Source organism: Aphelocoma coerulescens, chromosome 6 (assembly GCF_041296385.1).
Source record: "Aphelocoma coerulescens isolate FSJ_1873_10779 chromosome 6, UR_Acoe_1.0, whole genome shotgun sequence".
Lineage (NCBI taxonomy): Eukaryota > Metazoa > Chordata > Aves > Passeriformes > Corvidae > Aphelocoma > Aphelocoma coerulescens.
The window spans coordinates 34173335-34196024 of record NC_091020.1 but is presented as its reverse complement, the minus strand read 5'-3'; the positions used below and the strand labels follow the sequence as shown (position 1 = coordinate 34196024).

At 43.0% G+C, this 22690-nt stretch overlaps 1 protein-coding gene across 2 annotated transcripts in view; it reads left to right on the top strand.

Annotated features, from left to right (window-relative positions):
* ADAM12 (ADAM metallopeptidase domain 12) overlaps positions 1–10220 on the top strand; it is a 185940-nt gene extending 175720 nt beyond the window's left edge. Inside the window, exons 19-24 of one of the 2 annotated variants that reach the window (XM_069020257.1) lie at positions 1155–1263; positions 1776–1911; positions 2530–2638; positions 3082–3264; positions 7916–8034; positions 8912–10220. In XM_069020257.1, coding sequence (XP_068876358.1) covers positions 1155–1263; positions 1776–1911; positions 2530–2638; positions 3082–3264; positions 7916–8034; positions 8912–8972 — 717 coding nt within the window. In that variant the 3' untranslated portion in view covers positions 8973–10220. Of the gene's footprint in view, positions 1–1154; positions 1264–1775; positions 1912–2529; positions 2639–3081; positions 3265–7912; positions 8035–8911 lie in introns of both variants that reach the window. The other variant, XM_069020256.1, reaches the window with a different exon arrangement.
* The last annotated feature ends 12470 nt before the right edge of the window (positions 10221–22690 follow it).

Below are 22690 nucleotides of genomic sequence, written 5' to 3'. Positions count from 1 at the left end.
GGACCTTGTGGCTCTGCACAAGTCCCTGACAGGAGGGGGCAGCCGGGGGGGTCGGGCTCTGCTGCCAGGGAACAGGGACAGGAGGAGAGGGAACGGCCTCAGGCTGGGCCAGGGGAGGTTTAGGTTGCATATTAGGGAAAATTTCTTCATGGAAATGTTTGTCCAGCCCTGGCACAGCTGCCCAGAGCAGTGGTGGAGTCCCCATCCCTGGAGGGATTTAAAATCCATGTGGATGTGGCACCTGGGGACATGGGTGGTCTTGTCAGTGCTGGGGAATGGTTGAAGATCTTAGAGAGCTTTTCCAACCTGAGCAGTCTATGATTCCCTGTATTCTGTCGATCCAGCACAAAACTTTAAGCTCTGTATTCACCACACACCAACTACTTGAGGAGTAGCAAAAGGAAATAATGAGCGTTTGGACTGTGAGACCTCCTGAGGGAAAAGCCCTGGATCTCCCGGCTCCTTCCCCTCTGTGCAGCAGGAACAGGCTGTGTTTGGGATGGGCTCCAGTCCTTCAGAGCTCTCTGATCCCTCAGGGGGCACTGGATAGATCAGGCCTTGCAAGCTGTTCCCTGACTCAGATTAAAACCACTACAACACGGAGGACTGTATCTTTACAGACAGTGCAAGTGTGATATCAAAGCTCCCTGAGGGTTTCCTCAGCCCTGATCCCAGTTTCACAGGCTTCTCCAGCAACTGGTTCATCTTAGAGCCATGGAGAAATCCGTACTGGGCCCAGTGCAAGCCCTTGATGGAGAGGAGTGCTCGGGCGGCTGACAAAGCTCTACAGCCTCCACAGCACAGAGAGACTCCTGCTGCTGTGAAGGCAGGAGGAACAGAAGTTAACAGGCAGACAGTGCTGCTGCTGGAAGCAAAGGGAGAAAGACTTAAGAGGTGTCTGATTATCCTCATATTACTGACGTTGCCAGCTGGGGCAACTCCAACGATTACCTGCCAAAGGTTTTTAGGATCCCTCTTACTCCGTGGCGAGTGGCTCTTTGCCACCTTAGTGTGCAATAGGCAGCTATCAGCACATCTCCTTTCTTCCCTAAGTTTTATTCCTCTCTGATGTGTCACTGTCTGATTAGAAGCCCTTATCAGCCAGGGCTGCTCTCGGATGTTCTTTATGTTAAGCCATTTGTCTCGTTTTGCAGGTCTGCAACAACAAAAAGAACTGTCACTGCGAGGCTGACTGGGCCCCCCCGTTCTGTGACAAGCCAGGCTTTGGTGGCAGCGTGGACAGTGGGCCCATCAGACAGGCAGGTCCGTGGGAATTCAGGCTCCACCTGTTGTTTCCATGATAAAAAGTGGAAAAACAAAGTGGCATCTTGTAAGCAATGAGCTTTGGCCAACCTCAGAAAGAATTATTTCCACACATTGTTAATTTTACAGGATTTGATTATTCCATGCCGATTTTTCCCCAGAGTGTTGGAACTTTAGCGACCTCAAAGAGATGTTTCTGATTCATGTTTGAGTCCATGACAGGACAAGCAGTCTCCTCACAAGTACATTTATAAATTAAACCTTGATGGGAAGCAATGTCTGTTTTCATAAGAACAATGCTGGCCTAAACCAAACTGGATTCTCTTCTCTGCGTGCCAGATGCTGCAGTGAGTGGCAATGCTGAATTTATGACATCATGGTTATTTCCATGACAAAGCTTCCCATCATGATTTCACTACTGACAGGTCATTTTTTTTAAAAGATAGCAAAGAAACCCTGGTCAGGCACTAGCAGGCTCTTGGAAGGAGTTAACTCCACGTGTTTTGTTGCAGACAATAAGAGTTTGACCATAGGAGTGTTGATAACCATCCTGTGCCTTATCTTTGCTGGATCAATCATGTACCTCAAAAGGAAGACTTTCATGAGGTGGTTGTTTACAAGCAAGAAGACAACAATAGAGAAATTAAGGTATGATCATTTTCCCTAATTATATTCCAATAGATATTATGGAAAGGAAGCAGTAAACACAGCAATTCCTATCACCGTGAATGTGTTAGAAAGAGCCAGACTTGACAAAAATATTCACCAGATATTAACAACAGTGTTTTCCCTGGGTTAGTTTAATTTCATTGATAGGCAGTAAATAATGTAGGTATTGGTTTGAATATATCCCTCTTTCCTTTTTGGATGAAAAATTAAGCAGCAATGGATGTATTGCCTTTATTTTCATTTGCCTGAAATAGTTTCATTACATTGCATAGCCTTTTATCTAAACTCAGTTGAGTGAGCTGAAACTTTCCTATTTGAGGTCATTACTGTTTAATGTTAGATTCATTAGAATACTCTCCTGGGTGTTACAAAGCTGCATTTCCACAGATTGCAGAAGCTAATTTAACAGACTACTGGTTTCTAAAAAATCAATATTTATTTGTATTCTTGCAGGAGTGCTAGACAATTTTTACTTTCTTTGTTTACTATAACCAGGCAGAAAGTCCTTGCAAAATGCCATTCTGAAAAGAGGCTCCTGTTGAAGAAAATGTTATAAAGCAGAAAGTTGTGTTCAACAATTAAACCTTTGTATTGCAGGTCTGTGAGTCCAGCAAGACCTTCCAGTTCATCTGAGCCAAATCATGTTCGTACCACATCCATTAGTAAAAACCTCATCACAAAGCCACAAAATACAACCATACAAAAAGTGAGTCCCTAAATAGTTTTTTAAAAAAAGAGGGGGAAAACCAAAAAACCACATCATTTATTTTGGATCTCAATTAAGTGATTTATTATAATACAATAATTACATGAACTTAATATCATGTAGGACTAACAGTAAGTAAAATGGGAGAGGATGTAGGCTTCAAAATACATTTGTGCCTTCCCAGTTTAAGACAGGTGGAGATGTCCAGTGCAGAAAAGAAATAGTTTTGTCTCTAAGAGAGAAAAGCAAGGGACTAACATGGATTTTAAAGTAGCAGTAGGCCAGGTTTGATGGGGCTTGGAGCAACCTGGTCTAGTGGGAAGTGTCCCTACCCATGGCAGAGGGTTAGAACAAAGTGCTCTTTAAGGTCCCTTCCAACCTTCCAACTGGGATTCTGTGCCAGCTCTTGAAATTTATGACTTTGATTGGATGGTTTTTCCCAGAGAGATGGCCCGAGGCGGCCGCTGCCCTATCAGATCATCGACATCAGTGACCCTGTGAAGACACATGAGGTGCCACCACTAAAAACACCCCAGCGAGTGCTGCCACCCCTTCCCCAGCTGCCAGGCCACCAAGCTGGGCCTGAGAGACCCCTGCCAGCTAATCCTTCACTGAGGTTCTCCCAGGTAACCACTGATTTACTTCTATTTAATATTTACTCTGTGAGGTTCTGGAGAAATGAAGTGTTTTCTCATCTTTCATGCTGCCCTTTTCCCACAGTTTTTCCTTTTTACTTTGTGTGATTTTAGAACTGCGCTGTAGAAAAATTGCTTTGTGGTAAGTGGGGCTGTGACCCTAAAATTTAGGATCCTGAACTCTGTCTTCACCGCTCAAAAGACAACAGAACAAACAACTTAGAGGCAGACACAGCCTCCTCTCTGCAGCTGCCCAACCAGAGGGGAAACTGCATGGTTAGTGGGGTACCAAACACAGAGGGAGAGTTTAGGGAGTCACATTGCAGATGTCATGTGCAAGAGCAAAAGGTTTCTTAGCTTGATGTGCTCGTGCCCTGCCAAGGGCTGCACTCACCACACTCTGTTTTCCCAGGGCACAGACCTAAAAAACACTATTTCATGTAGACACAGCTTTCATTGTAATGTTTAAATAGACATGGTAAATATTTTTTATTTCTTATTTTTGAAAAGATACATCTCAGGGTAATAGATAGGGTAGATGAAGCTGCCTGTGCAGTTGTCTGTATTAAATAGTGCCTTTTCTTGTCACTGGCTGCTCTCTTTTGGTGGCATTTGTGGAGTGACTGTTTCTAAGCAAAGCACCCAGGCAGGCAGCAATTCCTGCTCTGCAGACGTGGAGCTGCTCTGGAAATGCTACAAGGTTAAAATGAAGTGGATGTTGTCAACACCAGGCTCTCAGCTGCAGGAGCCCTGAGAGCTGCTCTGAGACCCTTTCGTGGTGATGGGTGGGAGGATATAGCTCTGAGACAGTGCTGGAGTGCAGGGCTTTGAAAAGGAATTGGAAAAATACCAGAAACAAACAGGGATGAAAGAGGTTGCCCAGAGAGGTTGCCAGGGTGCCCAGAGAAGCTGTGGCTGCCCCATCCCTGGAAGTGTCCAAGGCCAGGTTGGATGCTTGGAGCAACCTGGGATAGTGGAAGGTGTCCCTGCCCGTTGTGGCAGCAAATGAAGTGTATCTAGATTTAATTTTTTTCTAAGTCTGAACATTGTATCACTCAGGTTAGACCAAATTTACCAAGTGCAGCCAGTTTATTATTTGATTTTTCATCTTCCCCTTTTCCATCTTGCCAGTTGTTTTCCTTTGTGGGGAGTAAGAAACGCTGATTCTTTCTAAAATTAATTTTGTAGGGAATCTGAAGCAGTACTGATTCCTGTTGCTTGTCTTTAGCTCCCATGGTTTCATTGTCCATTTTCTTGCATTCTCTAACATTCTGCACAATTCACAGTGGTCAAAGGGAAAGTTTTAAGTGTAAGTGCTTTTCTGTTTCTTAAGCAGAATACAGATGGAGAAAAGGCTTTCCAAGGAAAAGTAACCATTTCTCATTCTGAGGCTGCATCTGCACCTGCCCCAGCCTCACTGCACGTCACAGCAGCCCAGTGCTTCCCTACAGCTCACGTTCCTAAGTCCTTGTGCTTCAAATCCCACCCAAAGTGCCAGGTGGAACACCAGATCTGCAGTACTAACATTAGCAAAGACTGACAGATCTGAAACTGCCAGAAAGCTTTTCAGCTTGGCAGCTCGAATTAATTGTGACCCTTCCTTCATCAAGTGAAATACCACCATTTTCAATCTCTGCATGGAACACAAGGAGGACAAACAGGGCATCAGCTCCAGGAAGCCTAGAGGATGATAGAGCAAGAATGGATTCTTTCAAAATAATATCATAACCTCAATATTGTCAGAAACAGCTACTTTTTATATCAGAGGGACACAAAAAGCACTGTATGGGGAGAAAATCGTTCATTCTTAAGTTAAACTTTTTTCCCTCAAAGCTTGGAAGTAGTAAATTAGCTGAAGAATAGTTCTGGATAATAAATATAGATACTACTTCATGTATTGCCTCAGCTCTTTCTTGGAAGCACATCCAGCAGCTCAGCAAGAGGAAGGGTTTTAAAAATCATTGCCACATTCAGGATGTCACCCAGATGCTCAGTGCTGCAGGATGGTGCTGAGGAGGAGTGTTCACCATAAAACTTCCTTTCTGCTGTGAGTAAAATAGTTAAAAAACAAAGACAACATGGAAAACCCCAACCAATCAACCAAACAGAAAATCCTCAGCGAATTAACTGTTGCCAAGTTTAATATTTCATTATCTTTTGAGTGAAAAATAGCTTTTCTTTCATTGAGATGCCCTTGCAAGGCAAACAGACTTTACTTATGGGCCAGACTCATAGTCAATATAAATCAGCAGAGGCCCATGTGATTCAAGGAAACAGGGCAGGTTTATCCTAGCCATGGGTTCAGTCCAGGCATTTGGATTTGATCTCTTCCCCTTGGTTTTCTTACCTTTAACGTTCAATTGCTGCCTTTGACACTCTCATCCTCTTATTACCAAGATATATCTCATATTTTACAGCTGATCCTAATTGCAGGAAATAGAACTTTGTGGTTTCACTTTTTCCTCAGTAAAACAGAGCTCAGCTCAGCTCCTGCTCCTTCTGCCACAGTTGGCCTGGGAATACCTCTCCTGTGGCACCTCAGCCTGGCTGTAGACACAGAGGGTTTTCAGTTGCTTCTTAAAAAATCAGTGGAAAAAACCTGGAATTTCATGCACCTGATGTCTTTGGAGCTGCTCAGTATGAGAATTATGCTTTTCATTCCACCATTTAAAACAACACTTCCGCAAGCAGAGCCTGAATGCATTAAATGCCAGGTTATGGATATAAAACTGGACAAAGAAATCCATCCATAAACCCTTTGTGTTGAAGGGCTGAAGCTTTGTAGGGACAGAATTGGAGAAGGGAGGGAGAGGAAGCAGAGCTCTGGTGGTACCATGAGCTGTGCTGCAGATTCCCAGCACATCAAAGGCTCTGCAAGGCCCCACACGTGTTAGCACACGAAGTTTGGATTCTCCTGTGGCACAGAAAGAATAGAGAAGCCCCTCCTGTAATCAGTCTGGGGGATGGGATTTATTTCTTCAAAGAGCTTTTCCTCTGCTCCTCAGAATGTGTGTGTTCCTGGTGGCATCTCCTTTCTATCAAATGCTGTTCCATTTTGCTTCATCTCAGCCACCATTTAGTCTCCATTTCCATTTTGATCAGAATTCCCTCCCTTTTTAATTTTTCTCTTTCATTTACCCTTGCCACTTTCTGTCAAGACTCTTGGCTGTTTCCTCCTTAAGGATACTTTAACTCAAGGATGACATTTTGACTGGGAAATGAATGAATAAATAAATCAGGTGTTGGGCCTGTGTACCCATCAATACCAGTACTTGTTATGAAGAGAGTTAAAGAGAGGGTGGACATTATATGCAACTTTAAAATGTAGTTTGTGGCAAATTTCAGCTTATTATACATGAGATTTACTTAAGCTCCCTTATTTTCTTCCTGATCAAAATGCCTGTGGATAATCAATCTGCATTTCCTTCTTGAAAGAGCAAATATTTGCCACAAAAAGTGAAAAAACAAAGCGATGCTCAAAACAAATAATGAAAAGTTGGACTTTATTCAGGAGTAATTCGTGCTCTGATTGCTTGTTTGGATCACATCTTTCAAGGGATCTTTAATCAGATTATGCTTGTAAGGTCTTCTTGTTTCCTTTAACTTTACGAATGATACTTAGGGCAAACAAAAAATAAGGAATAAAATGCCTTGGGAAAAGCGTGGCTATGCAGCTCCAATAGGAGAAAGATCTGAAGTGAGTTTGGGGATAAACTGGAGAGTTTTTGTGTGCCCTGAGCAAGCCACTTAATGTGTCCCAGCTCTCCATAATGAGGACCACAAACAGCCACATTCCCCTGTCTGTGGGGCTGCAGGGACCACACAGAGGAGCCAGGGGCCAGCCTGACAGCAGATGACTTCTGTTCTTTATTAATGAAGCCTTTAATTCCCCAGAATGAAAGCACAGCAGCATCTCTGAAAAAGATCCCACAGATGCTCCCAATCCAAACCAGACTGGGGCACTTTGGTTTTGTGGTCAACTGAATTTCCATTTTAAAGTAGTGTTGAGCATTCCCACCTTCTCTAGAACTACTTCTACAAAGTTATGTATTCAATCTTTGCTGTTTTCATTCATTAAGCATTGAGTCCAGTAGAGATGCACCCTGTACTTACAGAGTAAAAAATCAAAAGACATAAAATCATGAGAATATAGTATTAAATCTTTCTTTTAAAATATAAGTGCCCACTTCTTAAAAATAAGTTATTTTTTACTCATTTAAACTTATCTGGTCATAACTGATTTAAAAATATCTTCAGTTTAGGTTTAGATTAGGTATTGGGAAGAAATTGGTGGGGGCACAGTGGAAGGTGTCCCTGGCACAGTGGAAGGTGTCCCTGGCACAGTGGAAGGTTTCCCTGGCACAGTGGGAAGTGACCCTGGCACAGTGAAAGGTGTCCCTGGCACAGTGGGAGGTGACCCTGGCACAGTGGGAGGTGTCCCTGGCACAGTGGAAGGTGACCCTGCCCATGGCAGGGGTGGCACTGGATGGGCTTTGAGATCCCTGCCAACCCAACCCAACCCAACCCAACCCAACCCAACGCAGTCTGTAATTCCATGATTCTGTGAATTTATGTCAGCTGTGGCTGTGTGAATGGCTCGATGTCCATTCTGGACACTAACAGGAGCCTCTGTTTCCAGCAGGAGCCCCCCAAGCCCAGCCCCCCTCGGAAGCCTCTCCCCGCAGACCCCCTGGGCCGAGCGCGCCAGGGCCCCGCCGTGCCCGGACACCCCAAGGCTCTGCCCCACGTCACCCCTGCCAGGTCAGTGCTCATGCCAACACCTGCATTTACAGCACTTCATCAGCAACGTGGCTAAAATGGCTCAAGGAGCTGCTGCAACAACCACTTCCAGTCTAATTTCCATCTCTAATTTTGCTTGTCGTGCCACTTCTCACTGGGAGTGCACCAGCACAGTTGCTCTGACTTCCACAGGATATGAGAGTTTATGATACCTGTGAAGGTTTGACTGTAAGTACCTGGCTGTATATTTACAAAAATTAACCAATAGATAATAAATTTTCTCCTCAGAGCCCTCCCAGAATTAGGCTGAGAACAGAGTGCTGTTAAAATCAGCCACCAATAAAAGCAATTTCCTGATGACACATTTCCCAAGGGAACATCAATTTATATCATCTGAAAATGATATCCAGAAGATTCAAAAAACATAGAAATTGTACACTTAAAAAATATGATGTGTTTTTGGAAAAAAAATAATGAGGAAGTGGAGTAACCACACCCAGTGTTAATGGGTTAAGTCAATGTTTTCTTACCCACTATTCCTCAGTTTCCTGTGAATAAAGTGAGCTCCAAGGAAGATAAAAGTGGTGTTTTAAGCTACAAGAATTCTACCAGTAAAGCACTTTAATGCTCAGAAACATTAAAAATAGAATCAATATATTCTCCTAATATTCCTAGCAAAAAGACTGCCAGAAGAAACTTTGATTAAACTCATGGCTCTCCATTCTAGTCAGCTATTCTGAAAGGAGCAACATTTCAAGCTGACTTCTTCCTACAACTTTTGGAAACCACCTGGAATTCTGCAACATTATTAACAATTTTGATCAGGTTCAAAATTGATGAGCACCAAAAGAAATGGGGAGATCAAATAACAATTTGCTGTTTTCTTTCTTTCCAACAGACCTGCTCCCAAGCATCCACCACAGGTATCCAGGTCCAGCCACACTATGGATGTGAAATGAGTAGAAAAACCCGACACCTTTATTTTAAAAAGTGAAGACAGAAGTTTGCACTATCTTTCAGCTCCAGCTGGAGTTCATTTCTATGACAATACTTAGAATTTTAATGTTTAAAACAGCATTATTTTTAAGAATTCTGAGCTACTGCCTTTGGTGCTGTGCTGTGCTATGGTGCTCTGTATACTTGCTCAGGTACTTGTAAATTATTAATTTATGTTGAATATTTATTACAGTGCAGTGCACTGTAGTAGATATTTTTACCACAGCTGAGTTTTCCTAAAAAGGAAGCCTTTTTTTTGTAATATTTCACTGAACTTGAATAATTCTGCTCTATTGGTCCTATGTAGATGTTTTAGTTTTGATCTCTTCTTTAAGGAGTGCTGATACAGATCAATCAAATGTGTAAACAACTCAATCTCAATGGTTCATAACCAACTTTTGAATAACTATGGCAGGGTAAAAAGACAAAATCTCTCCTGGAACTCAGTGAAATGCCTGATACCTGCACACAAATGTGTTTAACCAAAGGATCACTCTGTGTTTGCAGCTGTACTGTAATCTCAGTTTTCATGTTACTGTTCAAAACCTTCCAGAAGTCTCTGTGCTGAAAGAGGATGTGCCCACCTGGGAGAAGTCCTCTCACTGAAGAAGTACTGTATATCACAGAACTGTATTGTTTTGAACCTCATTTTCCTCAAGCACAGCCTGGTTAGTACATATTAATGCAGGTATCAGGCCTCCCTGTGCCATCTCCCTTTTGATGCTTTGGTAATTAAATTCAACCATCTCATTGTTGTCCTGATTAGACTGGCAGTACATTACACCCAGGGCTGGGGGGAAGCCAAGAATGACAAAGAATTACATTTTAAGAATCAACTTTTTATATTTTATATTTCCTTTTGCCTCACCGCTCTGCTTATCACCTGTATTTTGCATATTTACTACTGTTTTGTATTTAACTTCTACAGCGTTGCTCTGGGTTCCTTAAATCCCAAATCAAAGTGTGTATTTTAATACATAGACTTGGATTATCCAAAAAAAAAAAAAAAAAAGGTTCATCTCTGCTATGTGATTACACCTGATCTCTTCTGTGCCTTCTCAGTAGCACTGCTGAACACAGTTGTTTCACCTGTAAAAACAACAGTTGAGTTGAAACAGAGAAGGGACTATCACCTTTAATAGGATGGTTTCCTCATTGCTTGTGGTTTTTGTTTCCTTAAGCAAAAATAAAAGCATTGATAGAAACTTGCATCTCGCTTCAGGAAGTGTAACTGTATTTCATTTCCCCAGTTATTCCCCCTCGTAGCAGCACTGCCCTCATGTTTATTGATGAACTGAACAAACCGGAATCAACCCCGGCTTAGCTTGGTGCTGAATAGCAAAGGAAAAGCTTCACAAATGTATTTCAGTTCTTAAAGCACCTCCAACAGCAACAGCAGGGCTTTCTGTGTGGAGAATCACAACAGAAGGATGCAAACATCCCAGGCTCAGCAATGCCTTTTCTGTACTTTGCGTATTTCTGTATTTAAAACACCAATTTTTTTGTATCTAAAGTAGGGGGGTACCTCCATTTGGAGCAGCCACATGATCTCAGTTTGCTTGTTTAAATGCTCCCGTTTCATCAGAATTCTTCTGCAAACTGCTGAAAACCAGAAGAGGAAACTGTAAGTAGAGAAAGAAGAAGGTGACATTAAATGAGTAAAAAGTTTCTGTTATCAGCATCAGGAGTTCTGAATTAAACAGGAGCAGCTTAGGTAAGACTTTGCACGTGTATAAACTTAAACATAACCAGCCTAGGCAGGCTTAAAAGTACAGAAAATAGGAATATCCTTACAGGGCACCCGGTTGTGTCCCTGTCGTTTCAAGCAGCCACCTCACCAACACCATGTGTCAAATTTCTTAACTATTCCCACTAAAACTTCGAGATTTCTAAATGTTTGGGGAAAAAAACCCATAATTCTCTCTCTGAAACTAAGGTAACAACACTCAGCAGTCCTGTAAAAATGAGTACAATTACTTGACACCAAAAAAATTTATTGCTGAATAGTAAAGGCTGATTTTTTTCATAGCAAAACGTGGGTGCAATGTATGGAACAGCCATAAAATGTGGAATCCTTCCAGTCAGCAATTGGCAAATTTTATATACTTTTATATATATATATAAAAAATCACATGCAAAAATTTACAGGCAGAAAGGCACCTTGGGGGTTGGGATGGGACAACAGATATCAGAGGGCAGCAAGAGATGACTCCAAATGATCCATCAAATCCTTCTTTTGTTTTGGGGAATTGTAGCAGTAGTAGCTGGCTGTGAGGTGTTTTCACACCTAATTAGTGCCTTCATGATTAGAGATGCAGATGGCATGGAAAATTCCATGGTGGAAAGCAGGTGAATGGTTTTACATCTGTAAGGGCAGTGTAAGCAAATAAATTACTGGGGGATACACCAGGATGTGAAATCCAAGGTGTGCTCCTTAAACAAGCTCAAGTCCTCTCATAATAAATTCAGTCCTGTCATAATAAATCCCTCCACTTCCCTGCTCAGCAATCTTTGACTTCTAAATCACCTTTAATAATTTAAGGTTACACCAACCTTTAAATCGTCAGTATTTTATGGTTCTCAATTTACTTTGGTGGGAGAGATTTTTTTAATGCTGAATCTTCCTTTCTGTCTTCTCCCACACCCATATTCCAATTTCCCACCTCTGGAATGTTGGTACAGCCAGGCTGCCTTTCCAGAGGGAAGGCAGGAACAGAGTGTGCTCTCCCTAAAGCAACGCTGCCTTTATGCTAATCAATAGAACAGTAAGTACAAAACACCAAAGAAAACGAATAAATAGGCAGTAAACAAAAAGAAAATTGCATATTTGCCATCTTTCTGCCCATCAAATCCCTTGGGTTTAGTATTCCTAGATTGTTTGTAAAAGCAATTATCAGGGTAGCAAGATTTATCTTCTTTTAATTTCATGGAATATTTTAAAAGCCTTTTCAAAAGCTCAGAGAAGAAAGAGATACAGAGCTTTTTCCTTTGTTTCAGTTCTGGTTTCTTCTGATCATTTGAGTATGCAATATTCTCTTTTATTAACTTCCAATCAAATAACAGCAGTTTCCAATTTAACTGTAAATTACCATGTAACAGTAAACAAATTCATTCTTTATCTTACAAGCACTCTGCAAAACATAATTTTCTAAACTCGGTAATGCTGAAACTGATTCTGCAGAGAGACCATCCCTCCACATAACGAGACCACACATAAACATGCCCCATAAATTACAGGCAGCTGCCCTTTTCACTCAACACTTACAAGAGAAATTAAAAACCTGGAGCATATTGAACATTTAGAACTCTTGGAATTCAGTTCATTCAGGAATTTAATATCCAACATCATCATCATGACAAAAGATATTTTTGTTTTCCATGACCTTCTTTTATTTTTTAAGCAATGTGCAAGACCACGTGTATCTATAGAGGTAAGCAATACATTTTTATGCTTCACTACATGTCTTAATTCTTACATATTTAAATGTTTAGCTTTTAATGTACTTATGAACAATTGGGGAAGGGGCTGGAGTCCCAGGAGTGGCTGAGGGAGCTGGGAAAGGGGCTCAGGCTGGAGCAAAGGAGGCTCAGGGGGGACCTTGTGGCTCTGCACAAGTCCCTGACAGGAGCTCGCAAGGAACAAGGCACAGGGTGAGAGGAAATGACCTGAGGTTGCACCAGAGGATGTTTAGAGTGGATATCGGGAAAATTTCTTCATTTAAAGAAGGAATGGAAGAGATAAGGACATCTTTCTGCCTGTGTGTTCTCACTGCTCCAAGAACCCGTAGCAAAAACTAAAACTTCTGTCCAACATGCTGCCTTTTGCATGTGCCTTTCCTTGGCACGGCACTGCTGGGAGCAGCTGGAGGTACTTCCAGGAGATTTTCCTTCTATCGCCCAGAACTGGAAAAGGCGACACGTGCTATATAAAAGCAGCCTCGTTAAAGCAAGAGAAGCGCTGGAAGCTGAGCTGGCTGAGCACAGAAAGAGGACGGAGCAGCCCCACAATACCCGGGCAGTGCCATCAGGCAGAGATCCTCCCACAGCAGCTGAATTCCAGGGAATTCCGGGGCTTGCAGAGCCGGGAATTCAGCACAGCACAAGAGCTTTGCCTGCCCCGCAAGGACTTTGGGCACCAACAGGGCGCTGGGAGGGTTTAAGTGAGTGCCTTGAAAGGTCCGGCTTTAGCTACGGTGCCAAGGCCAGCACATTTAAAAGGCTCTGCCCTGAAAGGTCCGGCTTTAGCTACGGTGCCAAGGCCAGCACGTGTAAAAGGCTCTGCCCTGAAAGGTCCGGCTTTAGCTACGGTGCCAAGGCCAGCACATTTAAGAGGCTCTGCACTGAAAGGTCCGGCTTTAGCTACGGTGCCAAGGCCAGCACATTTAAAAGGCTCTGCACTGAAAGGTCCGGCTTTAGCTACGGTGCCAAGGCCAGCACGTGTAAAAGGCTCTGCCCTGAAAGGTCCGGCTTTAGCTACGGTGCCAAGGCCAGCACATTTAAGAGGCTCTGCCCTTCTTCTGTGCCCGGCAGCGTTGGGCAGATCTGCGAGAGCAGGGCCATCCTCCCCTGCACACCTGCAGTGAGTAGAGCAATGGGTGCTGCTGCTTTTTCACATGAGGGATGTGGGAATGGCCCTGGGGGCAGGCACTAAGTGCCTGGTTATGCCATATATTGGATTATGCTGGATTTGGAGGAAAGGACTGCGTGTTTTCTAATTATTTTTTTTTTAAAGCAACTTGAATTTTGTATTTCTCAGTGCTTGACTTGGCAATCTTGATGTTACTTGTTATAAAGACACCTAAAACTACTTTTTAAACCCCCAAACTTTCAGGAACAGATCTTTCAGGAACTTTCTGGAACAGATCTGAAAATACCTCAGATCGTTTACATATTTATCATATATCATTTGCTTTTATTTAGCTAATATTATTTTACTGTTAAAACTGTAAATTACTACTTAATCCCAAAAACCAAAAGCTAAAATATATCAATATATATTTTTACAAAAATTCATTAATTTAGCCTAATTTTCTGTAAGAATTTTAGACGCCTTAACAACCTGAATATATTTTTAACTTCTAGAGCTGAAGCTAAATTTGCTACAAAACCAGCTCATGATTTGAAGTAAAGAAGCATCTCCTTGGAAAATTTAAAGATGAGTATTAACAAGGTTGGGTAAGAAATGCTAATTTTTTGTTTGCTAAAGGGACAGTCATGAAAGCAAAAGAGGTCTTGAAGAAGAAAAGGAAGCAGTAGAGAAGAAAAAAAAAGAAAAATCAGCATTTAATTTCCAGCAGCTTAAAGACAGTTTGTAACATCCTCAGGGGAATGCCAAAAAGTGTGTTTGTTTATTTGAATTTCTTGCTTTACATCTAACTCTGCGTGCAGGAGGGTTCTGGTTTTGTTCTAAGAAAACAGTGTCTGTAAATCCCATGGATGCACTTAAATACAGGAGGAGATGCTGAAGAGGAGGCTGAGCTCCAAAATTTAAAGTGCCAAGGGACCCAGAAATCTGAATAATAGAGGTGAAACAGGCAAGTTACAGCATTTGGGGCCAAATATTCATATTTTCACTTTCTTGATAGGAAAAATCAAAGTTGTCTGAGGCATCATCTCCAAGATGGCAAACAGCAGCTTTTCTCTTAGTTTCTCCTTCTTGACTTCTGACAAATTGACCAAGCTCCAAACAAGCAAAAATCACAACAAATGGAGAAGGAAACACATTTAAAAAATAAACCCAGAGCCAGAAAACCTCTGTATAGAGATTATTTATATCTGCCTGTAAAAACTTCCAGTCTTTTATAATACTGAAAGGCAAAGAGCAAAGCATGTCCCTTTTCACAATAAAAAATACACCTGAGCAAGCCACATCTCCCACTGGCTGCTGCAGGTCTGGGTTCCTCCTCCTGCAGCCCCAGGAGCACAGAGTGGAAAAATCACCCTAAATCCTCATTGAAAGGTGGAATCTCCATCCTCCACCCCTCTAATCCGAGGTGCTGCTGCCTGGAATTAAACTATCAAGTCTAGGTTTTAACAAAGCATGAAGTACCAGAGTGCTTTAGTACCCCTGTTGCTCCTTCCAGCCCACACAAGGATGCAAAGCAGAGTCACTGCACTGGTACAGAACCCAGTCATTTGATTTTAGCACTCAGTAAAGCAGTAAGTAAAGCCCAGTAATTCTGAAACTGCAACAAGTAGATGGTTTAGGAGAATTTTTAGGCAGTCTGCATGAGACATACATATTTATATTAAAATATAGGTCAGGGACAGCTGTGAAAATTAATCAAACTCCTTGTTTATCACGAGCATAATTTTGGAGTGCATTAGGAATGGATGAAAAATATATTCATTCAATGAATTCATTCAGTTTGTAGAATTTTTTTCCCTAAAAATGTGGTTTGGACACATTTTGGACCATCCCTTCCTTTCCAGTTACCTTCAATCTATTACCTCTAATTACTAACTTAAATTAAACCAAAATAACAGCTCTGAAGACAGAAAATTGTGTGGATTTAACACAGCAGGGAGATTTTATAGAATTCCAACATTCCCAAGGATTCAGTAAGACATAACAAACTACAGGGCAATTGTTTTAATACAATTTCTATGCTCTTATCCCTCTGGAGCTGGAATTTCCAGTGTCAAGCAGGGTTGTCCTTCCCCACAACCCAAGGAGGAGCACAGAGCATGGCCAGGCTCGGGGGTCTCTGTTTTAGCACTACCCCCAGAGCACTGTCTGCCCCTAAAATAGGCACATTTCCTATTCAGTTCCCTTCAAGAAACTCTGTTCAACCTTGGCCCTTCCACATCCAGCAAACCCTCTCTTCACATATTCCCTCTTCATCACTTCTGGCTTGTTTTCCTGCCGTTCCTTCCTTGGTTTTGTCATATCCCCTTTGTGCTCTCGTGTCTTTTTGACAGACTTGTGGCTTCCTCAGCCAAATTTATCTAAATCCTCTGGATGAATGAGTTTCTTTTCACTTCCTTATTCCAGCCAGACTTGTCTTCTGAGCATTCTCTTTGTTTTTCCAGGACTCCAGCCATTCCCATGACAGCACCATGCCTGGCTCAGAGGGCTCACTTGGGATTTCTGCAGGCAAGGAGAGCCCCAGCTCCCTCAAGCATACAGTGGGTACAGCTCAATTGCTGTGCCAGGCCAGAGCCTAAAGCCAAATTCCAGATTTATTACTTGAATAACTCCAGCTTTCAACCCCAGACTAGAGCAGCACAAATTTTGCTGGGGCACAATTCTCCTGCCAGACCATTTTAATTTTTTTCAGCCATTCAGGCCAATCCCAAACCTAAAGGTGTTTTACAGAGGAAGATTTTATAAAAACCTCTCCAGGGAATCTCTTTTTTTTTTTTTTCTCTCCTTTATTTTCTCCCCCTCTCTCATGTCTGGTTTCTGTGACGAAGCTTTGCAATCTCAGACAAACACTATAAACACTCCAGGAGCACCACCATAAATAACAGGAAAGATAGTTAAAAGGATTGATTGGAATAGATGAATTACCCTGTCAGGATGTTCCCAGTCTGGATTTCTCTTCTCCTGCAGCTTTGACTTTTGTCTACTATTGAAAAACCCTGAGATTCTCCTCATTCTGTGAGGTGGCACCTGAGCACCACCTCAGCACTGACTCTTTACATCCCCCCCATTACTGAAGTTTCCCATGGCTGTAACAAAGCCTGATTTTTCCAACAGGAGGTCTGGTTATTGCTGGAATTTTAACCTTATTCACTCCTCATTTCACCACTTCAGCCAATGGTGACAATTCCCCAAAAACTACAATTGCAAAGCCAGTACTTCTCCCAGCAGCAAATTCTAATCACAGATGCTTTAAATTATTTTGTGTGGGGGTAAGGTCTCCTTGAGGGCTCAATTAGTGTGAGACTCATCCAAGTCAGCATTTTCACCATCTGACTCCAGTAGAACGGGTGCAGCCCCAAGCACTTCACACCAAAAAAGAGGGCCCAGCTCTTCTCTAGAAGCCCGTGACACAGCCAGAGTGGAAATCAAAGTCATAACAATCTCTACCCTGAGGGACAATGGAGTCACTAGAGTGTCAGAATGCTTTAAACACAGATAGAAAATTACTTTGGCGATTTTATTCATGGTGAACAGAGCTCAGCTGATCAGATACCAAAGAACTTGGGTGCCTTGCTTACAGAATGAGGCTGTAGGCATTCAAACAGCAAAAACCTCATGGTAGCAAGAGAATGTGTTGAGGTGGCCCATTCCTTGCAGGAGCTGGTTAGAAAGGCAGCTCAGGTGTATAAAAGGTATTGAAAGAAGGGATGAGGAAAAGGTAAAGGTACAGGCAAGGAAAATGACACAGTTTTTACAACCCCCAATGGGAAAGAGTGCAGGGAGCCCCAGGAGCAAAGGGAAGGGAGCGGCCACCAGGACAGCGACTGGGAAGGAATCAATGTGCCTTTTGTAAAAAAGGACGTCAGAAATGGATTGTTAAGGGTGATTTACTAAAATATGGGTATAGATCTATTACTAATACCCAACTGAGAGGGACAAAAACTCTCTAACAGTTTGAAGTTAGAAAGTGTGTGTTTATTGGGCGCTGAGCAGCTGCGTGGAATAGTTTCCTAATATGCAGTGCCAAAGTATAGATGTTTACAAAGTCTATTTATCCAGAAAGGTTATGAATATCCAAAATACAAATACATATTTATAAAAATGACCCCTCCTATTCTCTGCTTCGTATGGAAATTAGCTTTAATATCATTAAGCATGCATAGTATAGCTTCTAAATTGGGTCGGTGGTCATTATTAATTGAGGAGTGGTCTTAAGGATGAAGGAATAATAGTCTTCTTCACTTTTCCACCTTTCTAGGTTTTGACAATATAAATTACCTCTTGGGGAACATCCAGTTTCTTCCTTATGACTTCTGAATGCTATCCAGATGGGAAAAATTAGCAATTGTTTAGATTTCTTTAGATCTATTTATCAATGCTCTCTGGTTCTCATTATAAACATAGCTAAGCAAGTATAAAAAGACAATTAATTATTTGCAACTTAAAAGCTTATTTCTAACTTAACTCTTATTAACTCTTAATTAAAAATCATGAGAGATGACTGTGATGTCTGCCCCAGTGTCCAACATGCCTGTTATAGCTGTTGTTCTGCTGTCGTGTGTCACGTTGCAAGTTATCAGCGGTCGATCGTGGCTTATTTGTTTTATCCAGACAACGTCAGTTCTCACAGTATCCCACAGTGGTAGGGAGGAGAAGAGAGATCCAGCAGGCAGGCACTGTGCAGCAAGACTCATTTATTTAATTGTTTTTCAACTCTTTTACAGACTTTTTTCTTCATAGTCTAATTGGTCAAAGGATCAGCCACCCCCTGGGGTGATTGGCTAAAATCCTAAAACATCCATTGTCAAAATATTTTTCTACTGTACCATAAGCAAAGCTTTGCAAGGTCACAGGTGTTCAAAGCTTATAGAACTCTGCTAATATCTTCTGTGAGAGAGAAAAATATCTCATGGGACTGGAAAGAAGCAAGAGAAATTCTTGCTAGCTGCATATTTGTATCCAGTCAGTCTCCGTATCTCTGCTTTCAGGAGGTGTCTGCTGATTCACTATTGGCAGGCCTTGTTGTCTTATCACATTGGATGGTAAAGCAATGGCTTTAGCTATGGGAGTATTTTCTGGAACAATCCATGGAGGTTTCAGAGCTTGGGCCAAAGGTGTTAACTCCTCACTGTGGTTTGCTGAAATAGATGGATAAATGATGAGCCCTAGAGTGCTGTTCCTGTCTTTGCCTATGATCAGAAACTCTTGCCTTTTCCACAAAGTCCCAGTGACTCCTGTGGGTATCCCTGCAAGGCTATTGTTCATGAAGGAGATCAATTTGGAGGCTGCCAATTCGCTTTGTGCAGTTCTGAGTCGCTGGGGAAACAGCAGATGGCCTCGTGTAGGGAGTCTGGGGAGGTTCTCCACTCATTGTGTGTCTTGGGAGATCTCGGGCTGAGGAGTCACCACCGTAACCTGTGTCTCCACACGTTGGCAGTCCCTGCTCTTTCTGGAGTTTCCTGGAACCAGTAGAGGCCTTCCATCTACATCTGTTGGAACCCTGGGCTCTGAGAGTTTCAGCCTTTTGGTGCTCAGAGGCAGTGATCCTCAGAAATGCACTGTATTCCATCCCAAACCCTGGGAAGAGTTTCCTAAACTGTGTGATAACGCCGAGGTTGTTGCTGTGTAATTAAAAGTTATGTCACTGGGTGAAATATGCAGAAATGTAGAAAATTAGGTTTAGAAGGTATAGGTAATAATAGGATACAATATGGAGGATTTGGGGTGTGGATTTATGTCTTCTTTTCCTTCTTCTTCACAAATCTGAACGCTCTGTCATTGGGTCAAAAGTTCTGCACTGCAGAACATGAAAAGTTAGTAATTGGATTATAAGTAAAAATATATAATTGGTTAGTTTAAAAAGCTTGGAAAATTGAAACTCGCAGCCATTTTTCCAGCCTGCCAACAAAGCGGCACTCTCTGTGCAGCTGTGTTACTGATAAGATATAATAAACAACTAAGTCCCAACAAGAATTCCTGATCTCCTGCATCTCAGTTCAAACTCTGAATAAAGGAACTCGAGACGTAAAGAAAAAGAAGAAAAAGCGATATCTGGTGCCCTCTGAGTGAGGAACTCAGAGTTTGAACCTCCCTGAAGACAACAAGAGACAAGAAGAAAAAGCAGCTTCGAGAAGGAAAAGGAAAAGGAAAAGGAAAAGGAAAAGGAAAAGGAAAAGGAAAAGGAAAAGGAAAAGGAAAAGGAAAAGGAAAAGGAAAAGGAGGAAAAGTCTCAGCTGGACTTACTTCTTCTGACTAATTCTAGCAAAACTAATCTTTAACTAGAATCTTAAAATCTTAATGTTTCTTTTAAAGTCTGTGTTTCCAGAGTGTCAGGATCTGCTGTTGTAGCGAGGCTCACCACACTGGAGCCCTTGCTGGACCCAGAAGTGTTTCCTGGTAGACACAGGAACTTCTCTGTCTGATTTGAATTTGATGCCAAAGGGGGAACAACTGTTCAGATGGTTTTTGATAAGTGGGAAAGATGAGCAGGTGCATTTTATTCAACCACTATTGGTGCATGTGTGGATGTGTGGATGGGAATTCCCACTGGGTGTGTGTTACCTTCACAGCTGCCTTTGCCCTGATGCCTTGGGTTTGAACTTTCCTATTTTTCAAATCCTTCACTGCCTGGTGTGTAACTCTGAAGTTTCTTGTAGCCTGTTAACTTCTGCTCCCTCGTGCCAGGCAGACAAAAGAAAGCCTCTCCAGGCCTGCTCTCCAAGGACACCCAGACCATCCTAGGCCCAAAATGTGTAAACCAACATCTTAAGAGGGGGGCAAGCTTGGGGAAACTACACCATTAACTGAAGCTTTAAAATGAACCAAACCTATAGAAGATTGAAGAACTCGTGACCTGGGGTCCACCTTGGGGTCCACCTTGGGGTCCACCTTGGGGTCCACCTTGGGGTCCATCTTGGGGTCCACCTTGGCAGTGGCCTCTGGCTCCCCAGGGTACCTTTGAAGGCCTTTCAAATAAATACTTGCCTTTATTGCCTTACTCCTGTCTAGTCTCTGGTTTTCGGTGGCCTCTCAGGGCATCAGCCCTTTCCCTTCAAACACTGCACAGGGCTGGGAGAGGCCAGCAAGAGTGAGACACCAGCAGTCAGCTGGCTCGTGCCCCCTGAGCTGTTTTACACTTTTTCTCTGTGCAGCAATGCTCGTTGCTTTGGGGTTTTTCTAACCCCCTTTAGGACTCTGCACTGGCTGCCTGCAGCAAGATTGAAGGGCTGCCATGAGCCAGGTGAGGTGTCTGGCTTGCTCAGATCCTGCTGCTGAGGAAAACTCCTCGAGAAGAAGATGAGTGGAGGGGCCAGGCCGGGAGGGAAGCTGTGGGGGTCTGCTCCCCATCCCTGCCCCTGCCAGCCTGGTCATGGGGTGCTGCTGTGGGGTGCTGCGGGCTGCTCCCCCCTGAGAGCTGAGGCTGCAGAACCTCAGGGGTTACTTGAGCTCATCTGGGGTCACTGGAGTCCTTTTCAATTGATCCAGGGGTTTCTTGAGGTCATTGGAGTCCTGGTAGGGGTTACTTGAGGTCAGTTGGGGTTACTTGAGGTCATTGAGTCCCTGGTAGGGATTAATTGAGGTCAGTTGGGGTTACTTGGGGTCATTTGATGCCCTGACTGGAGTTACTTGAGGTCACAGGGGTTACTTGAGGTCACTGGAGTCTTTTTTAATTGATGCAGGGGTTACTTGAGGTCATTTGGGGCATTTTTCATTGATCCAGGGGTTACTTGAGGTCATTTGGGGTTATTTGAGGTCATTTGGGGTTACTTGAGGTCACAGGGGTTACTTGAGGTCATTGGAGTCTTTTTTAGTTGATCCAGGGGTTACTTGAGGTCATTGTAGTCCCTGGTAGGGGTTACTTGAGGTCACAGGGGTTACTTGAGGTCATTTGGGGTGTTTGTAATTGATCCAGGGGTTATTTGAGGTCATTGAGTCCCTGGTAGGGGTTACTTGAGGTCATTTGGGGTTACCTGAGGTCACAGGGGTTACCTGAGGTCATTGGAGTCTTTTTTGTTAATCCAGGGGTTACTTGAGGTCATTTGGGGGTGTTTTTTAATTGATCCAGGGGTTACTTGAGGTCATTTGGGGTTACTTGAGGTCATTTGGGGTTATTTGAGGTCATTTGGGGTTACTTGAGGTCACAGGGGTTACTTGAGGTCATTGGAGTCTTTTTTTGTTGAGGCAGGGGTTACTTGAGGTCATTTGGGGTGGTTTTTAATTGATGCAGGGGTTACTTGAGGTCATTGTAGTCCCTGGTAGGGGTTACTTGAGGTCACAGGGGTTACTTGAGGTCATTGGAGTCTTTTTAATTGATCCAGGGGTTACTTGAGGTCATTTGGGGTTACTTGAGGTCATTTGAGTATTTTTTAATTGATCCAGGGGTTACTTGAGGTCATTGGAGTCCTGGTAGGGGTTACTTGAGGTCACAGGGGTTACCTGAGGTCATTGGAGTATTTTTACTTGCTGCAGGGGCTACTTGAGGTCATTTGGAGGTGTTTTTAATTGATCCAGGGGTTACTTAAGGTCATTTGAGGCCCTGATAGGGGTTACTTGATGTCACAGGGGTTACTTGAGGTCACAGGGGTCATTTGAGGTCATTGGAGTCTTTTTAAATTGATCCAGGGGTTAGTTGAGGTCATTTGGGGGTGTTTTTTAATTGATCCAGGGGTTACTTGAGGTCATTTGGGGTTACTTGAGGTCATTTGGGGTTACTTGAGGTCACAGGGGTTACTTGAGGTCATTGGAGTCTTTTTAGTTGATCCAGGGGTTACTTGAGGTCATTTGGGGGTGTTTTTAATTGATCCAGGGGTTACTTTAGGTCATTTGAGGCCCTGGTAGGGGTTACTTGAGGTCACAGGGGTCATTTGAGGTCGTTGGAGTCTTTTAAAATTGATCCAGGGGTTACTTGAGGTCATTTGGGCTCTCTTGAACAGGCAGCCCAGTCAGCACCGGCGCTGCCTTTGGACTTTGCTGTCCACAACCTCCACCCAGGACTGCAGAGACAGCAGAGACAGCAGCCAGGCCAGCTGAGCACAGGTGGGCCCATCACACGCAGGTCCAGGTCTCTAAAGTCCCAGAGATCTGGACTTCTCA